This window comes from Hyperolius riggenbachi, chromosome 9 (genome assembly GCF_040937935.1).
Source record: "Hyperolius riggenbachi isolate aHypRig1 chromosome 9, aHypRig1.pri, whole genome shotgun sequence".
Lineage (NCBI taxonomy): Eukaryota > Metazoa > Chordata > Amphibia > Anura > Hyperoliidae > Hyperolius > Hyperolius riggenbachi.
The window spans coordinates 109,203,804-109,228,751 of NC_090654.1; the positions used below are offsets into that span (position 1 = coordinate 109,203,804).

At 40.7% G+C, this 24,948-nt stretch overlaps 1 protein-coding gene across 26 annotated transcripts in view; it reads left to right on the forward strand.

The window, feature by feature from the left end:
- The window catches only part of GPHN (gephyrin), a 468,752-nt gene that overhangs the window by 363,308 nt on the left and 80,496 nt on the right, over positions 1-24,948 (forward strand). For 14 of the 26 annotated variants that reach the window (XM_068253294.1, XM_068253293.1, XM_068253298.1 and 11 more), the window contains one exon: positions 1,596-1,628. The exons of the other annotated variants lie outside the window; for them this stretch is intronic. In XM_068253294.1, the coding sequence (XP_068109395.1) occupies positions 1,596-1,628 (33 nt within the window). The remainder of the gene's footprint in view (positions 1-1,595; positions 1,629-24,948) is intronic. 26 annotated transcript variants of the gene reach the window in all.

A 24,948-nucleotide genomic window follows, 5' to 3' on the forward strand; every position in this document is an offset into this window, starting at 1 on the left:
AAGAGATGCTCATATCACTGTGAGATGCACCTTAATAGGTACATGTAGTGAGGAAAAGAACCAGGCCCACGAAACACGTCCTCAAAGTGCCAATGTTTACTCTTTAAACTCCATATTCGACGTGAATTTGTGCGGTAAGTATTAAACTTACCTCTATTATGTATTATTCATTTGAACTAGTCATACTCATCAATAGTCTGGGATCATTCAGATAGTCAAAACTTTGATAACAATCAATTTCAGCTCTACCTTCTAAATCCTTGTTCAGATAGTCACAGCAATATTGGGGATAAATTCATGACTTCTGTACAGTAAGCTTAGTGATTCACAGGCTAGTGAAAGGAGGATCAGACGGTTGTCCAGTGTTTGATTTAGTGTGATAGCTCCCATGCTACAGAACTGGCAATAAGTTTATACTTCTTATAAAGATTTACTTAGACTGCCTAGAGTGATGAGACAGGATAGACTAGCAAGACCCATTCAAAGAATACATCTGCATTCTCACCGACTGAGTTGTAGTCGTTTTGCAAAGTAGTTCTTGCCAGATGGACAGCATATGAAAGGTAAGTTTTACATGAAAGTGCATAACTCCTAGTTTATTACTAAATGGGCTCGATCCAACTAACGTTTTTCCTAAGATTTCTCCTAGGTGATGTTTTTTAAGCGTGCGGTCGGCAAGTGGTTAAAGTAAAAGTGAAGTGAAAGAAGTCAGATACTTAGCTATGAACAGGGAAGGCTCTGGATCCTATAGAGCCTTCCCTGTTTTCTTTTGCGCCCCTCATTCCACCGCTGTCACACCCATTGTGTGTTTTTGACTAATTGGTCGAATATATGTCCATAAGCCCTTGGGAGGCTCTGGAAGCACTCATATCTCCAAGTGCTTTCAAAGATGGTTGGTGCCCTACTGCGCATGCGTGAGCCCACTTGCGCCCACACTCAAACATGCGCAGCATGGAGCCACTCGTCTTCGGAGGCACTCGGGGATACAAGTGCTTCCAAAGCCTCCTAAAGCAGCAAATTTAAACGGGGGTGACGGCGCCGAAATAAGGGGAACAAGAGAGGGCAGGAAAAGCTCTATAGGATACAGAGCCTTTCCTTTCCAAAGATAAGTATCTGACTTGTTTAGTGATTAGTGCCTTTACTTTTACTTTAAGCCACCAGCAAGCAAGAAAATACTCCGAATAATTTTACAGTACTTTTTCACCTACCTTTTGGTACTTTTTGAATTGTAGAATGCTGAAAAAAATGTTTAAACAGAAGATGAAAATGATCTCCTAGGAGAAAAAGGGAATTGGATTGAGCCCAATATCTCTTAAAAGTACACAGGGAGTCATTTTTAATTACTTTTCTATCACATGTCATAGCACCATCTTTTTTTGTTACACATATTTATAGTGTTTGTGTTTAGTAGAATCCATTGCTTTTATTTTCATCTTCATCATAACTGCTGTGTAGTCTGTGAAAGATCAGTGATGTTCTCTATTGCAATGCCAGGATGCTGTGTATGAGTCATAGCAGCGCTGTTCAGATATGACATGACTTTATTTCTTGTTGAGAAACAGGTTGATGAAACAAATTACACATTTTTCTTCCAGGACATTTGGATTGCTGCCCCCTCCTTTTCTCAGGTTGTATTTTTGACTTTACGTTTCATAGATTCAGTGGTTTGCTCTGCTTCAACTCTTTCACTCTTCCATACTGATTGTTGTAGTGTGTATATTGTGCCATCGGTCCGGGCGCTAATGCTCTCCTATTCTTTTCATATGATGACTTTACAGTTTTGTAAGCTGCGCATTTTCATTGTGTCTTAGTGACCAGATTTTCACAGTATTCATGATAATACACCATCATCAGTCAATCTTCAAGGCAAAAATCTCTGCCCATCTCTGCACTCTTGGTTGTCCGTATTTTTATCTTTACAAGCTCTTGCCATGTCATACAATGCTGCATATTAGCCAAAATGACTTTGCCTCTGTTGCCTGTATTTAAAGTGACTTTATAGTGAGAAGAGGATGGAGGCTGCCATAGTTATTTCCTTTCAAACAATGTCAATCGACTGGCTCTCCTGATCATCTGCTTTTAATACTTCAAGCCACTGACCCAGAAGGATTATGCAGATCAGATGTTCTTACTAAGGTTTGACCACGCTAACCACATGCTTGTTTCAGGTCTGTCGTTCAGAATCTACTGAGGCAAGAAAAAATATGGCAGCCAGGGAACTGGCATTTTCAAACTGAAATAGATATGGCAGCCTCCATATTACTCTCACTGCAGGGTCACTTTTAGCATATTTTAACTGTTATCCTCCTACCCTTAGATCTTACAACAGGGATTGCTAAAATTTTAGGGAAATGTTTATTACCAGTACAAATATGATTGTTATCGAAGGTGAGTTGCAGTTATATGCTTGTTCTTAGTATTTTATATGCTGGTTATTTGCTGAAAGTCAAGTCTTCTAGTAACTAAGAGCACAAAGTCACTTGTCTTTTAATAGTATTATGAATGTCATTGGTCTGTGTCATATGAGAGATGAGATTCATTCACCTGCTCTCATAGCCTACTTTGCTGTTAAGTATATGGAAATTAGTAGCCAAATTCTGTATGTTAAATCTGGTAGTCATATCACACATGTAAACATTCACTCCATCTTGGGCCTTTCTTCCATATTTTTGTTCATTTTTTGTTGTTGTGTTTCTGCGTTTATTTGTGTGAGTACGCTAGTTATAACTTTGTAACTTTGCATGTCTAGTCATTTGTAAGATACACCACAGTGTCTGTCTGTGTTAAAACATATGGTTCTAAGTATGTCTTTCTATTGCTTATGTTTACATGTATGTATTATTACATACATTACATGAAGGAATGCACTAGATTTTATAGAACGCATCATTGTCTAACGGTTCTTAGAATATATATATATATTCTAGCAACTTGCCAATGCAAATGCATGCCCTCTTTAGCAGAAAAACAAAGCAATGTCTACAGTGTTTTGTAGAATGTCAAGTCCACCTAACAATGGTATGATCCAGGAGTGACAGAGTTTGTAAACACAAATCATTCTGCAGTAAGCCAGGTGGGATAACTTACAATATGGATTTCAAGATAGAAACCCAAGCAAGGTGATGCTCATTTTTAAATGAAGAAAATCTTTTCATGTAAGAGAATTAGGATTCACATTTCTTATGTACATTTGAAGCCATCTTAGGGCTGGTTCACATGGACGTCTTCATGATGGCTGCAGCACTTGTTGTTCAACTACTGTTCATTCAAGTGAATTGACAGCCGCCAGCACAATTGTTTGCTGTCATTCGCATTAACGCTGCACTTGATCCCATCATTTCACATTTTTTTGTTTCTTTCTGGATGATACATGTAGTATCCATGATCAGCTAACCATGGTGCTTCTGTGGCCCCCTACAGGGATCAAAACAAAACGCATTTCCTTTAGGCCGGTTTCAGACTGCGGATTGGCGGTAGTGGTGCAGTCCGGGGGACCACACCACCATAAATAGGCCTTTGGGGATTCCTGCATTAGTGCCCAGCAATCCTGTCTGGCAGCTGGCCAAGCAGGAATTGACACTCACTTCCTTTTGGCCATGTGATGATATGATGTGCACAGAAGCGTATTACTTAAATACCCTTCCGCGCCTGCTCGATGCAAAATACTGCGGCGAGTTGTTTTACGACACGCACGTCGCCATACATGACTTTTGGTCTGCCGCAGGAGCCGCACGACAACATAGGTATGCGCTCGTGTTAGGGCACTTCCGGGGCAGTGCACTGCACCATGGGTAGTATGAACTACCCCATAGACTTTTATTGCCCTATGGTGTGGTAAAAATACAGCACTGCCCCAGTGTGAAAGGGCCAAAAACGTTGCCAAATGTGAAAGGTTGCCAAATGCTTTTCTGCTCGCTAGCAGAAAAGCACTTGGCCAAGACGCCGAGCGGTTGGTCCAGGTGCCATCTGAAGCAGCCCTTACAATTACAGGAAGTTTACACTTTTGTTGATGAAAGGAGTGTCAGCATTTGTAACCAATCATTGGATTAGTCCACATGTGAAAAATGAGTGGAGGTGGCATCTAATTACTTATCCAGCAAGGTGGCAGTGTATGGATGGTTTTAACTCCAAACACAAAAACTGTTGATTGCATATACAGTATATTCTGGCGTATAAGACTACTTTGTAATCCTTGAAAATCATCTGAAAAGTCAGGGGTCGTCTTACACGCCGGGTGTAATTGATTGATTGACTCTCAGATCTCGCTGCTGAGGACTGTAGTGAAGTGGTGCAGGTGCACATGTGTGAGATCTGAGAGGCAGAGAAGGAGGTAAATAGCATACAGGGGCGGGCAAAAAGGGTGAAAGAGGCGTGTTCTATGGCACAGCGCGATCTATTCTTCCATACCACTGTGATAAACAGGGAGACAGGGAGAGCTGACCAATCCACTTAGGGAGAGGGAGAGTTGACCAATCCAATACTGTTATATACTGGGTACCACATACAGTACAGCACTAGTATCTGTTCATACATAGCACCAGTATATGATTTTTTTTTTTATTTGGTGTGCATTGGAAGAGGGGTAGTCTTATACGGTGAGTATATCCCAAACTCAATATTTTAATTGTAAAATTTGGGGGTTGTCTTATACACCCAGTCGTCTTATACGCCAGCATATACGGTAAGTGCAATTTAAGTTTAATGTTCTTAGCTGCTTGCAAATTGAAATGAAAAGATTGTTGTAAATAACCAAAGATGTGCAGAATTGATATTTAGATTTGTGAGCATTTTGTAACAAAAGTGGAATTCTGCTGTGAAACTGAACTTCAGGAAACAGTTGGAAGAACAACAGAAAAAAGATCAGGCACTGAGTTCTCCCTGTTTCGCTTAACATGGAGAACTTCATGCCTGATCTATTTTTCTGATGTACCTTCATATTACATCGCAGGTACCTCCCTGTTGATTCATTAATACGTATAGCACTGCACCCTTACACTATAAGGTTGCTTGATCCAAGAAACTGTCTATATTGAGGACAAGATCCCTCACTTTCTGGTCGTGGTACTTCCACAGCTTTAGTATGAAACATGGAGGAAAAACATCAGATACTCTAAAACTAGGATACCACATTTTTCCTTAAGTCATACACCAAACCTTTATGATCTATTATGTGCATGATTGAAACACATGCTCATATCTTGGATCACTGAAAATGTAGCCTCTATGAGATAACGTGGCATAGGATTGGAAGTTAGTGTACTAGAAACATTAATACTGATTGCATGCAGCCTGAAATTTATATATTCTCTAATTACACTAAAGCTAAGTACACACACTCGATTAAACTCGGCTGAAGCTACTGTTAAGGAACACTTCAATACTCTAGCATGTGTATGGGAGCCCCGCCACATCACCTAAGGATCCAGCATGCCAGATCTTAAAGAGAACCCAAGGTGGGTTTTAAGAATGCTATTAGGGCACAGAGGCTAGTTCTGCATAGTACCACCAGCCTCTGTGTCTGTACTGTGTCCCCCAGAAAAAAAGATGACATGCTAGCAACATGCACCTTGTCGCTAGCAGGCTGTTTACCTTAATGCTGCCTGTCACCGCTGCTCCCCCGCCTCCTCTATAGCGCCATTCCCCGCCTGCATCCCTTCCCCCAATCAGGTTAGGGAGGCGGGGAGGAAAGGGAAGCAGGGGGCGAGCCACAATATAGAGGAGGCGGTGATAGGCAGCACAAAGCTAAACAGCCTGCTAGAGACAAGCTGCATGTTGCAAGCATGTCGGGTTTTTTTATGGGGAACAGCAGAGCGCAGGGGGAGCCTGGGGGGCACAGTACAGACATAGAGGCTGGTGATAGTATGCAGGACCAGCCTCTGTGTCCTAATAGCATTCATAAAACCCACCTTGGATTCTCTTTAAATGACAACTGGCAGTCCCCAAGTTTATTGTTCTCCTTCTCACCCCACCCACCAGAAACCACTCTGTTGTGTGCCATCCCTCCTCCTCATTCTATAGCAACAGAAACGTTATTAGCCTAGTAATGCTTCTAACCAGTACTTGGCCTCAAACTGTCGCCTGAGGGATTCAGTCCCAAATCCTGTTGACCACAGTCTTTATATGTGTGTACGAAGTGTAACACACCCACCTCAAACACCAAATGTCTGCATATCGCCTATAAAATAATGATTGCTAGCATAACAGTGACACTTTAAAAAGGTTTACAGCTTCCCACCTTCTCTCAACTACAGGGTAGAAGGATAGCCATTATGACCTTTTTTTTTAAATGTGTCCACTGCTATGGATTTATTTGTACTAGCAGCACATAGACATCCTCAATTTCTGTCAAAGATGCTCAGAAATACCTCTGTTTACAGTTCCTCAATGGTTACAGAGTTGTGGAAGGAGAAAGATCCTCATGCTTGCTTGATCTCTTCCAACTTTCAAGGCTTCTACCAGTGGTTGCCACATTAACTGACATGACAGGTCTGCGTCGATTTGCTGGAGAAATGTCACTGGAAACCAGCATAAAATATTGTTTTGGATGAAACATCTCTTAAAGGAGAACTGTAGTGAGAGGTATATGGAGGCTGCCATATTGATTTCCTTTTGAGCAATACCAGTTGCCTGGCAGCCTGCTGATCTATTTTCCTGCAGTAGTGTGAATCACACCAGAAACCAGCATGCAGCTAATCTTGTCAGATCTGACAGAAATGTCAAACACCTGATATGATGCATGCTTGTTCAGGGTCTAGGGCTAAAAGTATTAGAGGCAGAGGATCTGCAGGATAGCCAGGCAACTGGTATTGCTTAAAAGGAAATAAATATGGCAGCCTCCATTTACCTCTCACTACAGAACTCCTTTAAAGAGAATCTGTATTGTTAAAATCGCACAAAAGTAAACCTACCAGTGCGTTAGGGGACATCTCCTATTACCCTCTGTCACAATTTCGCCGCTCCTCGCCGCATTAAAAGTGGTTAAAAACAGTTTTAATAAGTTTGTTTATAAACAAACAAAATGGCCACCAAAACAGGAAGTAGGTTGATGTACAGTATGTCCACACATAGAAAATACATTCATACACAAGCAGGCTGTATACAGCCTTCCTTTTGAATCTCAAGAGATCATTTGTGTGTTTCTTTCCCCCTGCAGCTATCTTCCACTGAAGTGTCAGGCTGTTTCTTCCTGCAGAGTGCAGACATCTCTGCCTGTATGTAATTCCTCAGTATGTGAAAGCCCAGCCAGCTCAGAGGAGGATTTATCCAGCTTGTAAAAGATAATAGAGCAGAGAGAAGCTGCACTAATCTAAATAACACACAGGCAGTGTGCAGAGAGGGGCCTGGAGGGGGGCGTGCATCACAGAACCACAACACTGAAGAACTTGGCAGCCTTCCAGACACAGGCTGACAAGTCTGACAAGAGAGAGATAAGTTGATTTATTACAGAGACAGTGATAGTATAAAGTGCTGCAGTAAGCCAGAACACATTAGAATAGCTTTTGGAGCTTGTAGGATGATAAAAAACGGGATGCAATTTTTGTTACGGAGTCTCCTTAAAGCGGAATATAATCCTGCATTTCAACTTTGCTCTGAAACCTTATTTACAGCATATTATATGCAACCAGCATTTTTTTTTTACTAGACCAGCATTGGAAGGGTTACACACAGAGCTTTAAAGTTCCTGGAGAGAACTGCTCCCCGCAGCCAAGTTTAGATAGATACATTCTGTTTACTTAAATGTAACAAGTGTAGAATGTGACTCACTCTCTCTGACTGTGCAGGAGCTGGAGGACAGCCAAAGAGTGTGTAACATTCCTCACTTGTTACATTCTGTTGACTTAAATGTATCTATCTAAACTTCGGCTGAGCATTTCTCTCCACGGAACTTTAAAGCTCTGTGTGTAACCCTTCCAATGCTGGTCTAGTAAAAAAAAATGCTGGTTGCATATAATATGCTGTAAATAATGTTTTAGAGCAAAGTTGAAATGCAGGGTTATATTCCGCTTTAAGTGTGTAAGTAGATTTAAGATATGACTGTCACCTTAGGAGACTGTGTTCCACCACCACCCTCTAGGATAGCTCAAATTTATTAAGGACAGTTAACTGGTGGTAAATAGAATTAGTGGATATTTAAAATTTGCATATCAAGTGAATTTCATTACTCTTTTATATATTTTTTTCTAATTTAAGTTTTAGTACCTCCACAGACTCATGGTCTTTAGGCTAATCAGGGTCACTGACTTCAATTTTACCTGTTTTGTCCGATAAAGGCAGCTGGTTATGAATTGTTTATACCCAATACTGTGACATCGTACAAAGGGTCATTTGCTATGCAGGCTTTATTAAAACAAGTACTTGCTGCCTACAAAATATGTTACAAACAAGTTGTATCTGTCCATGCAATATGCAACAATAACTGCCTCAATGGGCAGCCATAAATTAGGTTTTTTTATCTTTTTTTTTTTTGGGTTACTTGATTTTTTTTTAAAGAGACTCTGAAGCGAGGATAAATTCTATTTTTTAACTTGTATTACTGTCAATGACTATAACAGCTGCAAAACCGCCGCTATCCCACGGCAAAACGAGGGGTTTGTAACCCCCAAATCCCCTTGCAAAATCCACGACTTTCTTGGTCATGGATTTTGCTGCTTCTGGAGGCAGAGCTACTGAGCTGTAGCTCTGCCTCCATGTGCGCTAATCTGCTGGCGGATCTCCGCCTCTCCCCGCCCCTCTCAGTGAAGGAAGACAGAGGGGCGGGTAGAGGCGGCGATCAGCCAGTATTGACGCGCTGAGAGGCAAAGCTACAGCCATTAGCTCTGCCTCATTCAGGAAGCGCTCCCGAAACCTAGCAGAGGGGATTTGGGGAGTATAGACCCTTCGTTTGGCCACGGGATATTGGCGGTTTAGCAGCTGTTATGGTCATTAACAGTAATACAAGTTAAAAAATAGAATCTATCCTCGCTTCAGATTCTCTTTAAGGCTGCTTACACACTAAGACGTTACAGGCGCACATTAGTGCGCCTGTAACGCTCCCCCAACGCACAGCAATGTAACACAAGTGGGCTGTTCACACAGCCCACGTTGCGTTACATGTAACGCTGCACGTTGTCCGGAAAGTGCAGCATGCTACGGCATTAGAGCGGCTATAGCCACGTTAGACTGTTTGCACATGCTCAGTGGGGGGCAGAGAGGAGGTGGGGAGAGCCAGCTACAGTAGCCGCGCACATGGCTACTTAATATTCACTGCACTGGCGGCAGCTGATTGGCCGGCGGGACCACGTGATGCGGAGTGTCTCGCTCCGCATCACGTGGTCCCGCCGGCCAATCAGCGCCACTCTGGGAGACATTATAGGAATCGAGTCCTCACTTGCAGCACCATACGTTGTGTTAGGTGCACGTTATGCGACCTTAACGTAGCACCTAACGCAACGTCTTGGTGTGCAAGTAGCCTTAATGTATGATGATTTTTTTTTATATATATAATAAAATATAACTTTCCTCTTGCTGTACGGACTTACAAGGCAATATGAATATTTATGCCACTCTAGTTGCAGAGAGGGGAAAAGGCTGACATTTCAAATGAGTTACCACAGGTTCTTTGCACATGAATATTTTTTTTTTTCATTTTAATACAGTTTTATGTCACTTTAGGTTCGCTTTAAGATTCATCTACTGGGATAGTCCTTTTTTTTATTTTATTCAATTTTTTTGAATCCTAATCATCCTAATCCAAAATGGGTAATAGTTATGAGGACTGATAGAAATGTAATGAAATTGTATCTCATTGAAGGAGGTAGACATGGGAATGCTGTAAAAGTATTTGTAAGCTGCATACAATAAAGACATGTCTGAACCTGCAGTTGGACCACCACATAGGTCAATGTTCTGTTACAGTGAATGGAAGCACCTCGTACATGTCATCATAGCAGACGCAAGACCACTGTTCACATATCGAAGAGGATTTGCCTCCCTTAACTTGTTTCATTCTGTAAGAAAAATAATCTGGTGATGTAGTAAAATCGCTTGTGAATGTGTGAAAAGAGGTTCAAAATACTTCTGTGGTTTTATTGCACTCTGTTTCCTCATTTTGGATAATTTTCCTCACTTCCTGTCCAGATAGGATGGTGGTAGGTTCTTCCAAAAGTGGTAAAGACCGCAGCAAATATTAATTTTTTTGCAGCGTTGAGAAGAGTCAGAATTTTTTACAAGTTTTGTTGCTGTTCCTCAATTGCTGTTCCTGGGACCCTCTGTAATGCTATTAAAGAAAATCTGAGGCAAACCTTGAGTAAGAAAACACATTCTTATCAAAGAAGAGGAAAGCCCCTGGAACTTGTAGAGGCTTGCGGTGTCCTCCTCACTGCTGCCGCCAATCACCAAAACCCTCCATAAGCTTCGGGCCCCTCTCTTCATTCACAAGTGTGGCCACATCTGCACAGTGGCACGGAGCCACTCATGTACAAACGGCTCCAGCTTACTGCACAGGCGGGCCTGTACTTGTGCAGGTACAGTAAGGCTGTGCTTGTTCCTGAAGAGGAGAGTGACCCCGATCTTCAATCAGACACACCCTTTTAGATTTCTTTGAGGGTCCACAAGTGGCAATGGAGGACAGAGTGGGAAGCATCTACAGGCTTCAGAGACTTCCCACTTCTTAAGTATGTGGTTTTTAAAACGAAGTTCGCATCATGTACACTTTAAAGTATGGAATATTCTTTTAAATGAGACAGACATAAAACACACAAAAATGTTTCTAAACCCTGTCTACCATGATATGTTACATAATAAATGTGCTGCAGAGAGGGTGTGGAGAATTAAATGTGCTGCAGAGAAGTAGATAATAAATAATTGTACAGGGGGGTCAAAGGAATTGAAACATGCCCTGTCAGTCTGAATGATAAAAAACAATCATTCTAAAAGGAGTTGGTTGGTGATTTAAAAAAAAAAAAAAAAAACATTGTGGAGAGTAGTGCTGAAATGGTTAATAGTCTGTGTTTCTGTGAGCCTGGTAACTTCTATGTTTTGCAGGGCTGTTATGTGCCTTAAAGAGAAACTCCAACCTAGAATTGAACTTTATCCCAATCAGTAGCTGATACCCCCTTTTACATGAGAAATATAATGCTTTTCACAAACAGACCATCAGGGGGCGCTGTATGACTGATTTTGTGCTGAAACCCCTCCCACAAGAAGCTCTGAGTACCGCGGTACTCTGGGCAAACTGCCACAATGTTACAATGTTCACAGACAGGAATTAGCTGTTTACAGCTGTCTCTAACAGCCAAAACAGCTAGGAGCAGCTACATAACCTACCCACAGTAAAAATGTCGGGGAGAGGAAAGATTTTACAATGAGCAAACACTGACTAAATCATTTATACATAATTATGGTAAAAAATGAAGCACTTTTTTTACTACATTATTTTCACTCGAGTTCCTCTTTAAGTCAAGTCACACACATGCCTTTATGATGGCAGTACATGACTTTCTGAACTGTGCTTGTATTTATTATTTATGCCAGATTGACTGGATCACATCTGTGACAATCAATAAAATATTCTGGTGCCGTTCATTCTGCTTGATCCAATTCAATCTATTTAATTAATTGCTCACACTTATCATTAAATCATTTTGTTAAATGAAGTGCCATCTACATAGGTTTGTGATGCAGAGAAGGATGTGATGATGTCACCACATCATCTTTTCTAGAGCAGTATTTTTCAGTACAAGATATTAAGCAGTGTCACAGTTTAGCACACAGCCAATAAAGCAAATAAATGGCTCACCCTGCTCCTGCACAAGTCCTGGCGGCATTAATTACTATTCCCCCTCCAGGCCGCCATGGATAGTGGGGAAAGATGTAATTTGGCTTCCAGCTATTGCTGGTGGACGAATTACAGTGTTTTTCTTGTAATTTGTGCTCCTTCTTTTGACAGCGCCCAAATTGCTCACTGAGCGCCGCTATAGCTGTAATTCCTATTATGGCCTATGGTGGTGCCAGCTGCACCCAGATTTCCTGCACTGTTTTTACAGCGCTCCCTTTTCTCACCCATTGAAAATATACTGATTGTTTCACTGTCCATGAATTAGTTTGAAGTTTATTAGTCAGGTGTGTTGGAAATAACAAATAACTCTCAGATTCTATGGAAGTTTTGAAGCCAATGTATGGCCACCTTAAAGGACATTTAAATTGAGAGGGATATGGAGTCTGCCATATTTGTTTCCCTATAAATCATTCCAGTTTCTTGGCTCTCCTGCTTATCTATTTGGCTGCAGTAGTATCTGGATCACATACCTGAAACAAGCATGCAGCTTTCAACAGATGTCTGACTAGATTAAGTTGGACTTCAGTGAGAAACATCTGATCTGCATGCTTGTTCAGGGTCTATGGCTAAAAGTATTAAAGGCAGCGGATCAGCAGCACAGCCTGGCAACTGGTATTGCTTAAAGGGAATTAAATATGGCAACTTCCATATCCCTTTCAGTTAATGTGTCCTTTAACCTTCCTGGCGGTCTATTAAAAAATCGCCAGGGGGCAGCGCAGTAGTTTTTTATTTATTTATTTTTTTAAATCATGTAGCGAGCCTGTAGCAAAAAAAAAATTATGCAAATCGGCCCAGCAGGGCCTGAGAAATCCTCCTCCACGGCTTACCCCGAACGTATTACCGCCAGGAAGGTTACGCTAAAAAATTCTCAGGTACATTTAATGCAACCAGGCAGTGTCTGAAGTCAGAATATAACTTTAATATTATTAAATGTATGTGCTTGATAGCATCCTTCCCATGAGTGCAGTTTTTAAATACCTCTAAATTGTTTGGAATTATTAGAAACAGCAATTTGTTTTAATATCGTATTTGTTATTAGAAGAAAGTTTATTGTTCATAACTATTACATTTCAAAATGTAAATTTTCTGCCTGTAACCTATTTGTATTTTTGTATCTGTGTATCTACTTTTTACATATATGATTATGTTGAAAATATTCATCGTTAATGGTACATTGATCTATTTTTGGTATCTCACAATGACTTGCCAACTTTCTGTTTACCACTAAGCCACGACATAATTAAGCCAAAAAATGACAGAATGCAAGCTACAATGTGAAATTCTCAAAGCTGTGTTTCCATTACTGTAATTACTTGGATAATTAACAATTTGGCAGTGCGTATCCTAAAGTGTTACTCCCACTTGAGAATGGTGTAAGCGTTTTGTTTTTAATAAGGTTTGATTAGTAATGCAGTATATGTGCCACTTTTTGAAATGCCCTCATGTCATTTACATTCTATACCCAAAGCAATGGTCCATACACTCGTACTTAGTGCTAAGGAGATCTGCTCCTAAGTTCCTAAGCAGTACAGAAAAACCTGATAATGGGAAGGAAGACTGCACAATAACATTGTATATTTTAAATGCTAAAAGTTACGTGCCAGTATTGTAAAATGGGGCTAAATTCAATGATGTAAATATATTACATTTCTGATGAGAGCCCCATTTAATGGCACTTAATTAGAAGTACACAAACTTTAACATGTCATAGATTAAAACCGGTTCAGTTACTTAAAAGCATATTTTGAAACATAGTTTTATGTTTATTTGTTTTTGTTAAAGAAATCCAAAACACTAGGCTTGCTCATACCGAGTAGCTACGAGTGCGTAGATACTCAGAATCTAAATTTAAACTAGTTTGCGCTAACTGTGGGAGAGGGGAGGTTAACTTACCCATGCCACCACCTGGATCCGATGCACTACACTTGCTTTTCATATCACATTCCACGTGACTCCCAGGATTTCTCCTTCCCGGGTTGAAGGAGGAAGCGCGGGAGAGACGCTGAACCCAAGTGTAGCGCATCAGATCCAGACGGTTGCTTGGGAAAGTTAACTTCCCTTCTCCCGTGGTCACCGCTGGCTAATTTAAGTTTCCGAACACTTAAACATGCCTAATAATTGGGCTCTACTCTCAAATTGATCAGAAAGAAGATTCCCATACCTAGGAAATCTGTTTGTCATTTGATTTAACTATGTTGTCTCTCTCACACTTTACCTATGTGCTTGCTGGCTGGGAGGACCTTACAGGAAAAAGGCTGTCTGTTGCTCTGCATGCTGAAAATTGTCACTGAGAAAAGCTTTAAAAAAATGGTGTCTGATTGATAAAACTGTTATGTTCCTCAAGACTATTTGATATATTGAAACCTCAGAAGTCAAGAATATATCCCAAATCAGACAATTATTTAAAAAATCTTTTAAAGTAAGGATGAAAGATGAAATCTCCATGTTTTTCATTAGAATGTAACCATTAACTTTTTTTTTCCCATTTACATGTTTCCTTTTGCATTTCTATAAATTTGAATTTGTCAATTTGTAATTGACATATTTGTTTATATGTAAAGATGTTGCTTAAAACTATCCTAAGGTAATTATTTTCCTTTGGATGACGATGAGCACATGTTATGTAGCCAAACAGCAGCCTTGATGCTCCATAAACTAATTGTAAAGATTGGAGATAAGTTCACACTGAGCTCAATACCAAGGGGTGTAATACATTATGTGACACACCCAAAAGGCAGCCTGTAAAATATTCCTTTTATAAAAGTAGTGTTGGAAACAAACATTGCTATACAAATTTGCATCAACCTCAAGTTCGACCGTCACATCTATCATCCTGGGTAAACTAAAAAAAAACCCAAATATTGCCAACATTTCAGTTTCTGCATTTAAGGGGCTGTTGTACCATCTGTTTTCATCATTTGATATCTGCATTGTTATGCAGTTTTTATAGTTTTTAAGGGAGGTGCAGAAATCACATTAAAACACAAATATTAGCAGATGAAAATGGACAAAACCAAAACAGAAAATGGACATAGATTCCGTTCCAGCAGGTCAACTAAATCCGATCCGAACTGAAGCCACTTCAACCAACAGTATTAGAAACAAAACACTATTCATTTTCCCCCACAATCAAAATTATCTACAACCTACAGCCCTAATAACAGCAACATAGATTCATAAAATCATTGCACAAAATCCAATAGAAGAAAATAAAAAATATGTTAATTTCTCAGTGTTATGCAAGCAAACAGCCTCCAGAAATTCAGGTGCCCTCCTACCGTCTATTTTGGTTAGCACTTCCATGTACACAAATCTTGCGTATTTTCACCACCACCACCCAAGTGAAACTGACTCATCGAGTACGGAGGACTGCTATCGAATTGGCTATATAGGCAAGTTGCACATTACGCAATCTCTCCTTGCCTACCGAGCATTTTAGCTAGTGCAGAGATGACCTGCATTTACTTTACCAGTTTCCTCTAAATAATCGTACAAATCATAGCGCAATATGTTTGATACATACAGAACTTTCAATGGGTAGATAGTGGATAGCATGCTTGCCTAGTTCACATCCCAGCCAGGGCACGATCTGCACAGTTTGTATGTTTGACCGTGTCCTGTGGGCAATCCGGTTTCCTCCCATATCCCAAAAAATACAGATAAATTAATTGGCTTTCCCCTACTACGATGGACATATGACTAAGCTAGGAATTAGATTGTGAGCCCCTCTGAGGGACAATTAATGCTAAGACTGAAGCGCTGCAGAAGATGTCAGCATTCTATAAATACTAAATAATATTTACTCAAATACAAATTCCTAACTTGAAAGGTAGGTTTAGTTTGTCAATGGGCTCTCCTCCGCACCATCTTCCAGGTTAACAGTCTGCAGAGGTATCCCATCTGCCTCTCCTAGTCTTCTCTCTGGACGCAGTCCAAATAAGGTCACCTTTGTCCTCTTGTCCTTGCTCTGGAAAACAGTCAATTTTTTAGGTCTTCGGTGATCCTACCCTTATACACACACACCAATCTTTGAAGTTTGCAATTGCATAGAACTAACGTCTTCACAGAAGCATGTTAACTCTTTGAGGATGTTTCAGACACTTTCTGACCAATTGTTATTACTTCTCTGCTATCCATTAAGAGAAACATTAACATTTTATATACAGCGTTTGACTTCCCTTGCCTCTTTTGTCATTTTTGAGACAGGCATTTTTTCAAATAGGCAGGGCTATCTCTCATATGATTAACCTTGTTTTTCTTACTTAAACGGCTTATGTTTGTATTTTATATTTTATTTAAAATATAAATTAAAATACAACATTAACACCTAAGTTACTAAGTCCAGGCTATTTAAGCAGAAAAGTATTGAGACATTAACCACTTGAGGACCCACCCTTTACCCCCCCTTAAGGACCAGCGCTAGTTTGATTGATCTGTGCTGGGTGGGCTCTGCAGCCCCCAGCACAGATCAGGGTGCAGGCAGGGAGATCAGATTGCCCCCCTTTTTTCCCCCCTATGGGGATGATGTGCTGGGGGGGTCTGATCTCTGCTGCCTGCGAGTGGCTGGCGGGGGGGGCACCTCAAAGCCCCCCTTTGCGGCGAAATGCTCCCCCTCCCTCTCCTACCTGGCCCCCTTTGGTAAGCCGGGCTGCACAGGACGCTATCCGTCCTGTGCAGCCAGTGACAGGCTGTCTCCTGTCACATGGCGGCGATCCCCGGCCGCTGATTGGCCGGGGATCGCCGATCTGCCTTACGGCGCTGCTGCGCAGCAGCGCCGTACAAATGTAAACAAAGCGGATTATTTCCGCTTGTGTTTACATCTAGCCTGCGAGCCGCCATCGGCGGCCCGCAGGCTATTCACGGAGCCCCCCGCCGTGATTTGACAGGAAGCAGCCGCTCGTACGAGCGGCTGCTTCCTGATTAATTAGGCTGCAGCTGGCGACGCAGTACTGCGTCGCTGGTCCTGCAGCTGCCACTTTGCCGACGCACGTTATGAGTGTGCGGTCGGCAAGTGGTTAAAGACCAAACTATATAAAATCTCTGTTATCTATAGTGTTTAAAACCCTGTTATTTAGGTTAAGTTTTTAGGTTAAGTTCCCTTTCTTTCAGCAGAGCAAAAATATGTTGCTTCAAAGACAAGGGAGTAGATTTATCAAAACTGGCACAAGGAAAATTGGAGCATAACTGGTGCAAAAATTGAGCACAGATGTCCAGATCAAGGATTCTGGTTGGTCTGAGCAAATGTTCCATTACTACAGTTTTCCTTGGACCGGTTTTCATGAATCTGCCACAGCTTGGCACGTCAGCTTGTGTTTTCATTAGTTTTATGTTTAAGTTATGAAGTTATGATATAATCTAATTGTTTTTTTGTTTTGTTTTGTTTTGTTTTTTTTAGTTTTATCTCCTTGGTTCAGAATTTCCCAACTCCAGTTCTCAGTGATGACTCTCTTTTAGTAACATTTTAAGACAACCATTGGGATGATTTATGGAGACTGGAACAAATTTACTGCTATTTGATATACTGGTCAGTTAGATTCCTTAATTTTATTTTCTAAGACTACAAATCGAATTCTAATTGTTGTTCTCTCTTCATTTTCCTTTGCTCCAGTTTCCATAATTCACCGCGTTATTTGTGTTAATTATATACACTTTGATTCTTTGCGGAGAATTGGAAGCATTGTCTAGCAGTTTTGATAATGGATTTGGGAAATGGATAATGGGTTTGCTCTTAAAATATTTAGGATCTTAATAAACCGTTTACTTAGATCAATGTCACTTTTAGCCTGCCTCCCATAGTGTGTGTACTTCCATATACCCATAGCATGCCTGTATATTGTGTGCTCATTGTATCAAACAAATTTTGGCATATGTTATATTATTCAGTATCTCTTTTGCATCACAAGGAACAAGAAAATGTGTCATACCTGTTACAGTGTGTATGTTTTGTTCCAGGTTTTCACATGTAAGCATATAATTATGCACACTGTGTGCCAACATTGCTTCCAAAGAAGAAGTGATTAAAATTTGAAGATTTATGGGTTCAGTTATAACTAAGGAGAAAACCTTTCTATAGAAAAAAAATATAATAACTGCGATTTGATTTTGACAATTATGCATAGTCATATTGAAATTGTGATCCCTATGGATCTATTAATTTTTGGTTTGGGCCTACCTTTACCAAAAATCAAGCCTCATACTCAATGTCTCTTAAACCATTATTTAACAGTGGTCTGCTGCATAATTGCCATATTTTGGAGATCCAATAAGCTCTCTGACACCAGCCTTTACTTGAAGTGGAACTAAACTCAGAACTTCATCTCTGCTCTAAAGGATTAGCTACAGACTGATCACTTTTCTGGAAAAAAAAATCTTCATTACAATGTATAGAAACCCTAATAAAACCTGAAGCTTAAACTTAGGATTCACTTTCCACGGGGCACTGAAAGGGTATCATTGTTTATGTATAAGAAGAGAGCCAGCAGAGATCCCAGCAGAGTATTCACAGCTACTGATAAGACTAAACAAACACATCAGCAGTTGATGTCTAAGTAAAGCAGTGAATTTCTAAGCAGCTTATATTATATGTGGAATGAAGACTTTTTTTCTTGTGTCCAGTGCAAGAGTTTGGGTGCACTTTAAAGGACAACAAAGTAAAGAGAGGATATGGAGACTGCCATATTTCTTTCCTTTTAAGCAGTGTCAGTTGCCTGGTTATTCAGCTGATCCTCTTCCGCTAATACTTTAACATAGTCTCTGAAAAAGCATACAACAGATCAGCTGTTTCTAACAAGTTAATTTGTTTCTGGTGTTATTCAGACACTACTGCAGCCAAATAGATCAGCAGTGCAGCCAGGCAACTGGTATTGTTTAAAAAGCAATATACTTCTCACTTCAGGTTCCCTTTAACTAAATTCTCACACATATATCAAATGGAACATCTTACAGCTAGATTGAGAGAGAAATGTAATAATTTCAGTTAAGTATGGAGCCAGTATTTGTTCCAGGGAAATCCCCTATTGGCAAAGTCAGATCATTTATATTGTATGCCCGTACTAATGAAGATCTCAGATTAGTTCACTATTTTCTATTTACCTTTCTTGGGATATTCTCACATATAGCCCCATTTATAGGCGTACAAATACTGTTGTTTCAATTATGTAAGAAATAACACGCAACAAACTGTTATCCGGAGTAAACTTTTTTTGTGGTCTTGTTAAGATGATTCTGTTTTGAAAACCATTAAAAACATTATTCAGTTAAAAATCCAAAAATAAGTCTTAGGTGTGCAAAAGCTCTATCACTATGGAAAGGGCGTGGCACAGTGGAGAGCATTTTGCAGGTCATTTTAATTTTTTTTTAAAGAAACCTTCAATTGACTTGCATTAGAATTGCGGCAAAATAGCTGTGATTGCAATTTCTCTAAAAATCACAACCACTGCAATTTTTACCGCAATTTTAATGCAAGTCAATGGAAGCGATATGTTCTGGGGCTTTAGAACATGGTGCTAGCAAGTGTGTAACGTTGCAGAAACATAAAACATCGCTCCAAAATTTTGCAATGGAATTTCAACGTGATGATCTATAGCTAAATGCTCCTCAGCTTTGCATGTTTCTCACATCTCAACCCAAGTGCTGCACTACCTACCAATTCAGTGCTTATAAAGCTTCAGTGCCCCACATTGCAGATGGTATGCCACATGTCAACACTGCCTCGTTGAATGTGGCATTTTTCATTATTCTACACTGACAGCTTATGTAGGCGTAAAGCACCTGCAGAGGTCACATTGAGTGATGGTGTATCAATTTTTAATCACTGCGTTGGTTCTGTAATCTTGTTTCCACATCACGTATTTACTGCTGAATTAGCACAAGTTATAGAAGCAACCTTTCAATGTACATGCAAAACTGCATTGGCTCAGTCAGTTCTATGTTTATTTTTATTGCTTTGGAATGTTTTCACAAGTCCTCTTGAATGCATGTGAATTGATGCTGATAAGCAGTCTCACAATATGCTGACATAGACATCTTGACCAGTTACAGCACATCAAAACTCATTTGTTTAAGGGGAGCTGGCCTAATAATGTCACAACTCCCGTCAGCAGATTCTGACAAATGGAGTGATAACCTGTATGGCACCAGAATATTATTAACACCACATGCATGTTGCAAACAGAGTAATATACCGTATATTAAATACAGAATATAGAACAGTAAAATACATTTCATATTCTAATTACTTTTAAAAATTACCTTAAAAATAAAAAATATTTTATTTACGTAAAGATAATAGTCTGAAGATATTCATTAAATAAATAAAACAAAAAATTATGCTATGTTTCATATATACATAGTACAGTATATGCCAATACAATTTTGACCTATATAAGGCATAGCTAAAATTGTTACTTTTAAAAAAGGACAAAAAAAATGAATTTAAAAAACACTAATAAGGCCTACAGGTGGCAGAGGAAACATTTTGTCTCATGGTCTTACCACTGTGGCAAAAAATAGTTAGACTCCTCAGACACGACTACATTTAGAATATGATATGGGCTCCCTCACACCTCAACAATCAAATACTACCAGGGCTCAATTTAAATAAGTTCAACCAAACTTACTATACAGAAAAAAAAGTGTGACTGAACTTCAATTTTCGATAGAAACATGTAGAAAACTTTAAACATGCTGCATGTTTTGATGTGGAACAACATATCCACTGGATACAGCACACATTTTTACCACTGTGGGGATAGAAATATTATTTTTGTATTTATTTATTTTAGTTACTTGGGTAACATGTTAGCAGTTTCGAGCACTGTGATGTTCTTTAGCCACCAGAGTTAGAAAACTTTGTGTGAATCAAACGTCTAAGCAGATTGTCATAGAAAATCATACTTTCTACTTATAGATATGCTTAAATCCTATTCTACTGCTATTTTAATAGATAAAAGCTTTCTTTGTTCACATAACTTCTGTCTAGCAGTATAAACAAGTGCTGTCTAGAAATGGCTCGAACCTCCGATTTTAGGCTCGCGAACCTCGAACGTGAACTTTCGCAAACCGCAATAGACTTCAATGGGAAGGTGAACTTTGAAAACTAGAAACATTTATGCTGGCCACAAAAGTGATGGAAAAGCTGTTTCAAGGGGTCTAACACCTGGAGGGGGGCATGGCGGAGTGGGATACATGCCAAAAGTCCCGGGGGAAAATCCGGATTTTACGCACAGCAGGGTTTAAAGAGAAACTTCGACCAAAAATTGAACTTTATCCCAATCAGTAGCTGATACCCCTTTTACATTAGAAATCTATTAATTTTCACAAACAGACCATCAGGGGGCGCTGTATGGCTGATTTTGTGGTGAAACCCCTCCCACAAAGAAATTCTGAGTACATACTCTTGGCAGATTCCTGGCTGTGAACCCTGTTGCATTGTGGGAAATAACTGTTTACAGCTGTTTCCAACTGCCAAAACAGCAAGCAGCAGCTACATCACTTGCCAGCAGTAAAAATGTCACCATGTGATAAATGTCAGAATATAAATCAGGGATTTTACAATGGGCAAACACTGACCAAATCATTTATACATAATTATTGTAAAAATGAAGCACTTTTTTTATTACATTATTTTCACTGGAGTTCCTTTTTAAGGACAGAAATCACATTTTATTGCTAAATAGGAGGCCTAAAGTGCTTTAAAACATCTTGCATGTGTATACATCAAACAGGTAGTGAAATTAGTGTACTGCTTCACACTGACAGACCAAACTCACTGTGTAACGCACTGCAAACAGCTGTTTGTGTAGTGACGGCCATGCTGGACTAGTGCACACCATGGCCAGAGTGCAGGTCGTGGCGGTTTTCAAGCCCATATGGTCGCCGGGCTGTGGTAGCTCAATAATAGAACAACAGTGACTGTCCAGCTGATCGAATTGTGTCTGTCCGCAATGAAGCAACGACTTTATTATCTTGGGTCAGGTGTGCCCCCCTCGACACACTCATATAGCCGGCGATCATTGCTTCATTGTGATACGCAACCCCTTCAATGCGGCAAGGTAATGATCATGAAGGGGAATTGATACATGTATATGCCTTTTGTTTTGTTGTTGCAGTCGCAGTGCAGCCAGAAAAATTAGGCAGGCATGTACACGCACCAGAAAAATTATAGCAGCCACTGCTAGCAGCTGCCTTAAGAACTCAGGAATCCACCTGGAGTCCTGGACCCTTTTGGTGTTGGCGGAGAAGGCAGTCTAGCGGCCTGCAGGTAGAGATGCTGTGTGGAGACCGACTTAGTCTTGGGGCAGGCAGTCACATGGCGTGCAGGCAGAGATGCTGTGTGTGGGGACTGACTTAGTCTTCGGGCAGGCCTGACCGTGCTTTGCAGACCATGTGGTCAGATGGACCCTTGACCCACCGCTGTGTGCCAGAGATGACACCACTTGCCTTTCAACATCACGGTACAGTTTGGTTATCACCTTTTTTGAGAAATAATTGCGGCCTGGTATCTTCCACTGCGGTGTGTGGCTTTGCTTTTGTGTGCTGCTTTTCCTCAGGTGGTCATCCCATTGCAGTCATGTGCCTTCGTAAGGAAGTTGTCCCTACGCGGGTCTTGGTCTTTCCACAGCTCAATTTTTGGTGGCAGAGAGTACAGATGACATTGCTCTAATCTGAGGCAGACACACAAAACAATTTCCACACCGCTGAGCCCTGGGGTGATGGCACTTTGGTGGTGGCGGCCGACTGAGTGTTAAGTGGAGTGCCAGAATCAGAGCAGGAGGAGGAAGATATGTCACGGTTCCGTGCGGAAGATGAGGTGTTCTGTGTTAAATAGTCAACTACGTCCTGACAATCTTGGGGGTTGATGGCACGCACCTTCTGTACTTTGGTCCGGGGCCGCAAGAAATCATGACAGCACAACATCGAACAGATCTGCCGGGTGGCCTGCCTCTGCCTGTTTTGCCCATATTGGGGGGGGGGGGTGAAGTGAAAGGTATGCACCGACTTGACTAATACAATGTGCAGTCACACAGGGGCAGTAAACAGGTATGCAGTGACTGGTATCAATACAATGTGCAGCTGTCACACACAGGTACCGTGAACAGGTGCAGTGACTGGTATATAACACTTTGTGCTTCTGTCACGCAGCTGCAGTAAACATGAACAGGTATGCAGTGATTGGTATTACAAATGTGCAGCTGCCTGTCACACACATGCAGTGAAAAGGTAGGCACGAATGTGCTGGGCCTGGCAGTGGTACAGTAGGAATTAGCAAGGGGCCAAGGGCCAGCTGCGACTGTCTGACAGGGCTGTATATGCAAGTGTCAGTGGGACACACACAAAAAAAATTAGATCACAAGAACAACATTAGCTCTCAAAAGAGCTTTTGAGGGTGCTTTTTAGCAAGGGTTTTGGAGTAGTTTATGGAAGCACCAGTTGTAGCACACATTTTTCTGCTACTTTTTACCTCGACAAACATGGAAATGACAGCAGGGTAAGGAGGAAATCAGCATTCCACTCCATCCAAAAGTTATTCACCAGCATTCAGGTATATTTGTGCAGGCTAGTCAAATTCCTTCACACTAGACTAGGGAAACCATTTTGTTTTCAACCTTGCTTTCCACAAAGATGCATTTTCATGCTGAAGCAGAAAAAAAACCTTCCTAGGCTTTTCCCAAAGAGCTGGAAGCAACAAAAGAAATTCCTAAAATGCCTTTCTGTGCCGTAGATATAAGATTCTAGTTTACTGGATATAAATAGCCTAGCCCAAAGCATGAAAATTGGTTTTCTACCTCCAAAACTTTAATTTAGCAATGTGAATAAGAAAAAATGGCATATACAAGGACTGTCACCTGCAGGAATCGGGAAACGATCCCTTGGTTCACAGTTTAGGTCAGAGTGTTGGACAGACACATCAAGGTAGGTGATTCTTCCATTCTCATAGAGGGGAGAGGAGAGTTGACAAACCGAGCATGATGGATCAGCCTTTGGCATGTGAGGTGATCAGGAGAATAATGTGCTTGGAGTTGGCCAGATGTCACTTAAGATCCAACATCAGGGGGGATTCCTGCACACGCTAGACACTTTGCTGTGGCAGTATTTAATAGCTGCTTCGGCCATGTTTATTCCAGTGTGTGTACATAGCTTAAAACTGCCAAATTGTGGAGTATGAGTTCCATAGCTCTAGCGGTAAAAAGCAGCATGTTTTACACCACTCTGGCCAACACATATATATGATCAGATTAATATTGTGTGCAGTTGCCTGGCTATAGAACGTAATTTTTTTTAATCAAATGATTAACAGTTCTTGTGGTGATTTGATTTCTAGAGCTAGTTGAAACCCAATAGTGTGTCATCAGAGAAAATAGATTTTATGTATACAACCTGCTTTAATAATAATCAGTTCTGTTTTGTGGCTGGATGGTGTACTGGTTAAGGGCTCTGTCTCTGACATGGGAGACCTGGGTTCGAATCTCGGCTCTGCCTGTTCAGTAAGCCAGTAATTCAGTAAGGAGTTCATTGGGCAAGACTCCCTAACACTGCTACTGCCTACTGAGTGCGCTCTAGTGGCTGCCTCGCAAGCGCTTTGAGTCCGACAGGAGAAAGGCGCTATACAAATACTGCCATTATTGCCATTATTCTTCGAGATTTTATTTACTGCCGTATAGTTTGGCTGCTTTTGCTCCTAAATCTTTCTGTATTGCAATAACTCTGTAAATTGAATGTGGTAGGACTAGCTAGGCCAAAAGTTGATTAACTGAGGCATGACATTTATTATATGTTTGTGTATTGAGAATGGCTTTGTTTTTAAGGCCATGTTGGCAGTTATGGGCCAGGTCTTATTCCTTAACTCGCCAGCTATCCTATTCCTCTTAGCACCTGGCAAGGTGTTAAAGTTCTTCACACCTTATTCTATTAGCCCTTTCATGCTGCCAGGAAGTGATACTTACCATCAGACATGAGCATCTGGACCATTGAGAATCCTCTCTGAGGAGGATTTTCATTGGTTTATTGAATGGACTAATGAAAATCCTCCTCAGGGAGGATTCTCATTGGTCCACACCCTGGACCAATGGGGAGCTCTGACAGAAGCTTTAAAGGTGCTTTTCCCGGGGCTCAAATTTATTACAAAGCAATGT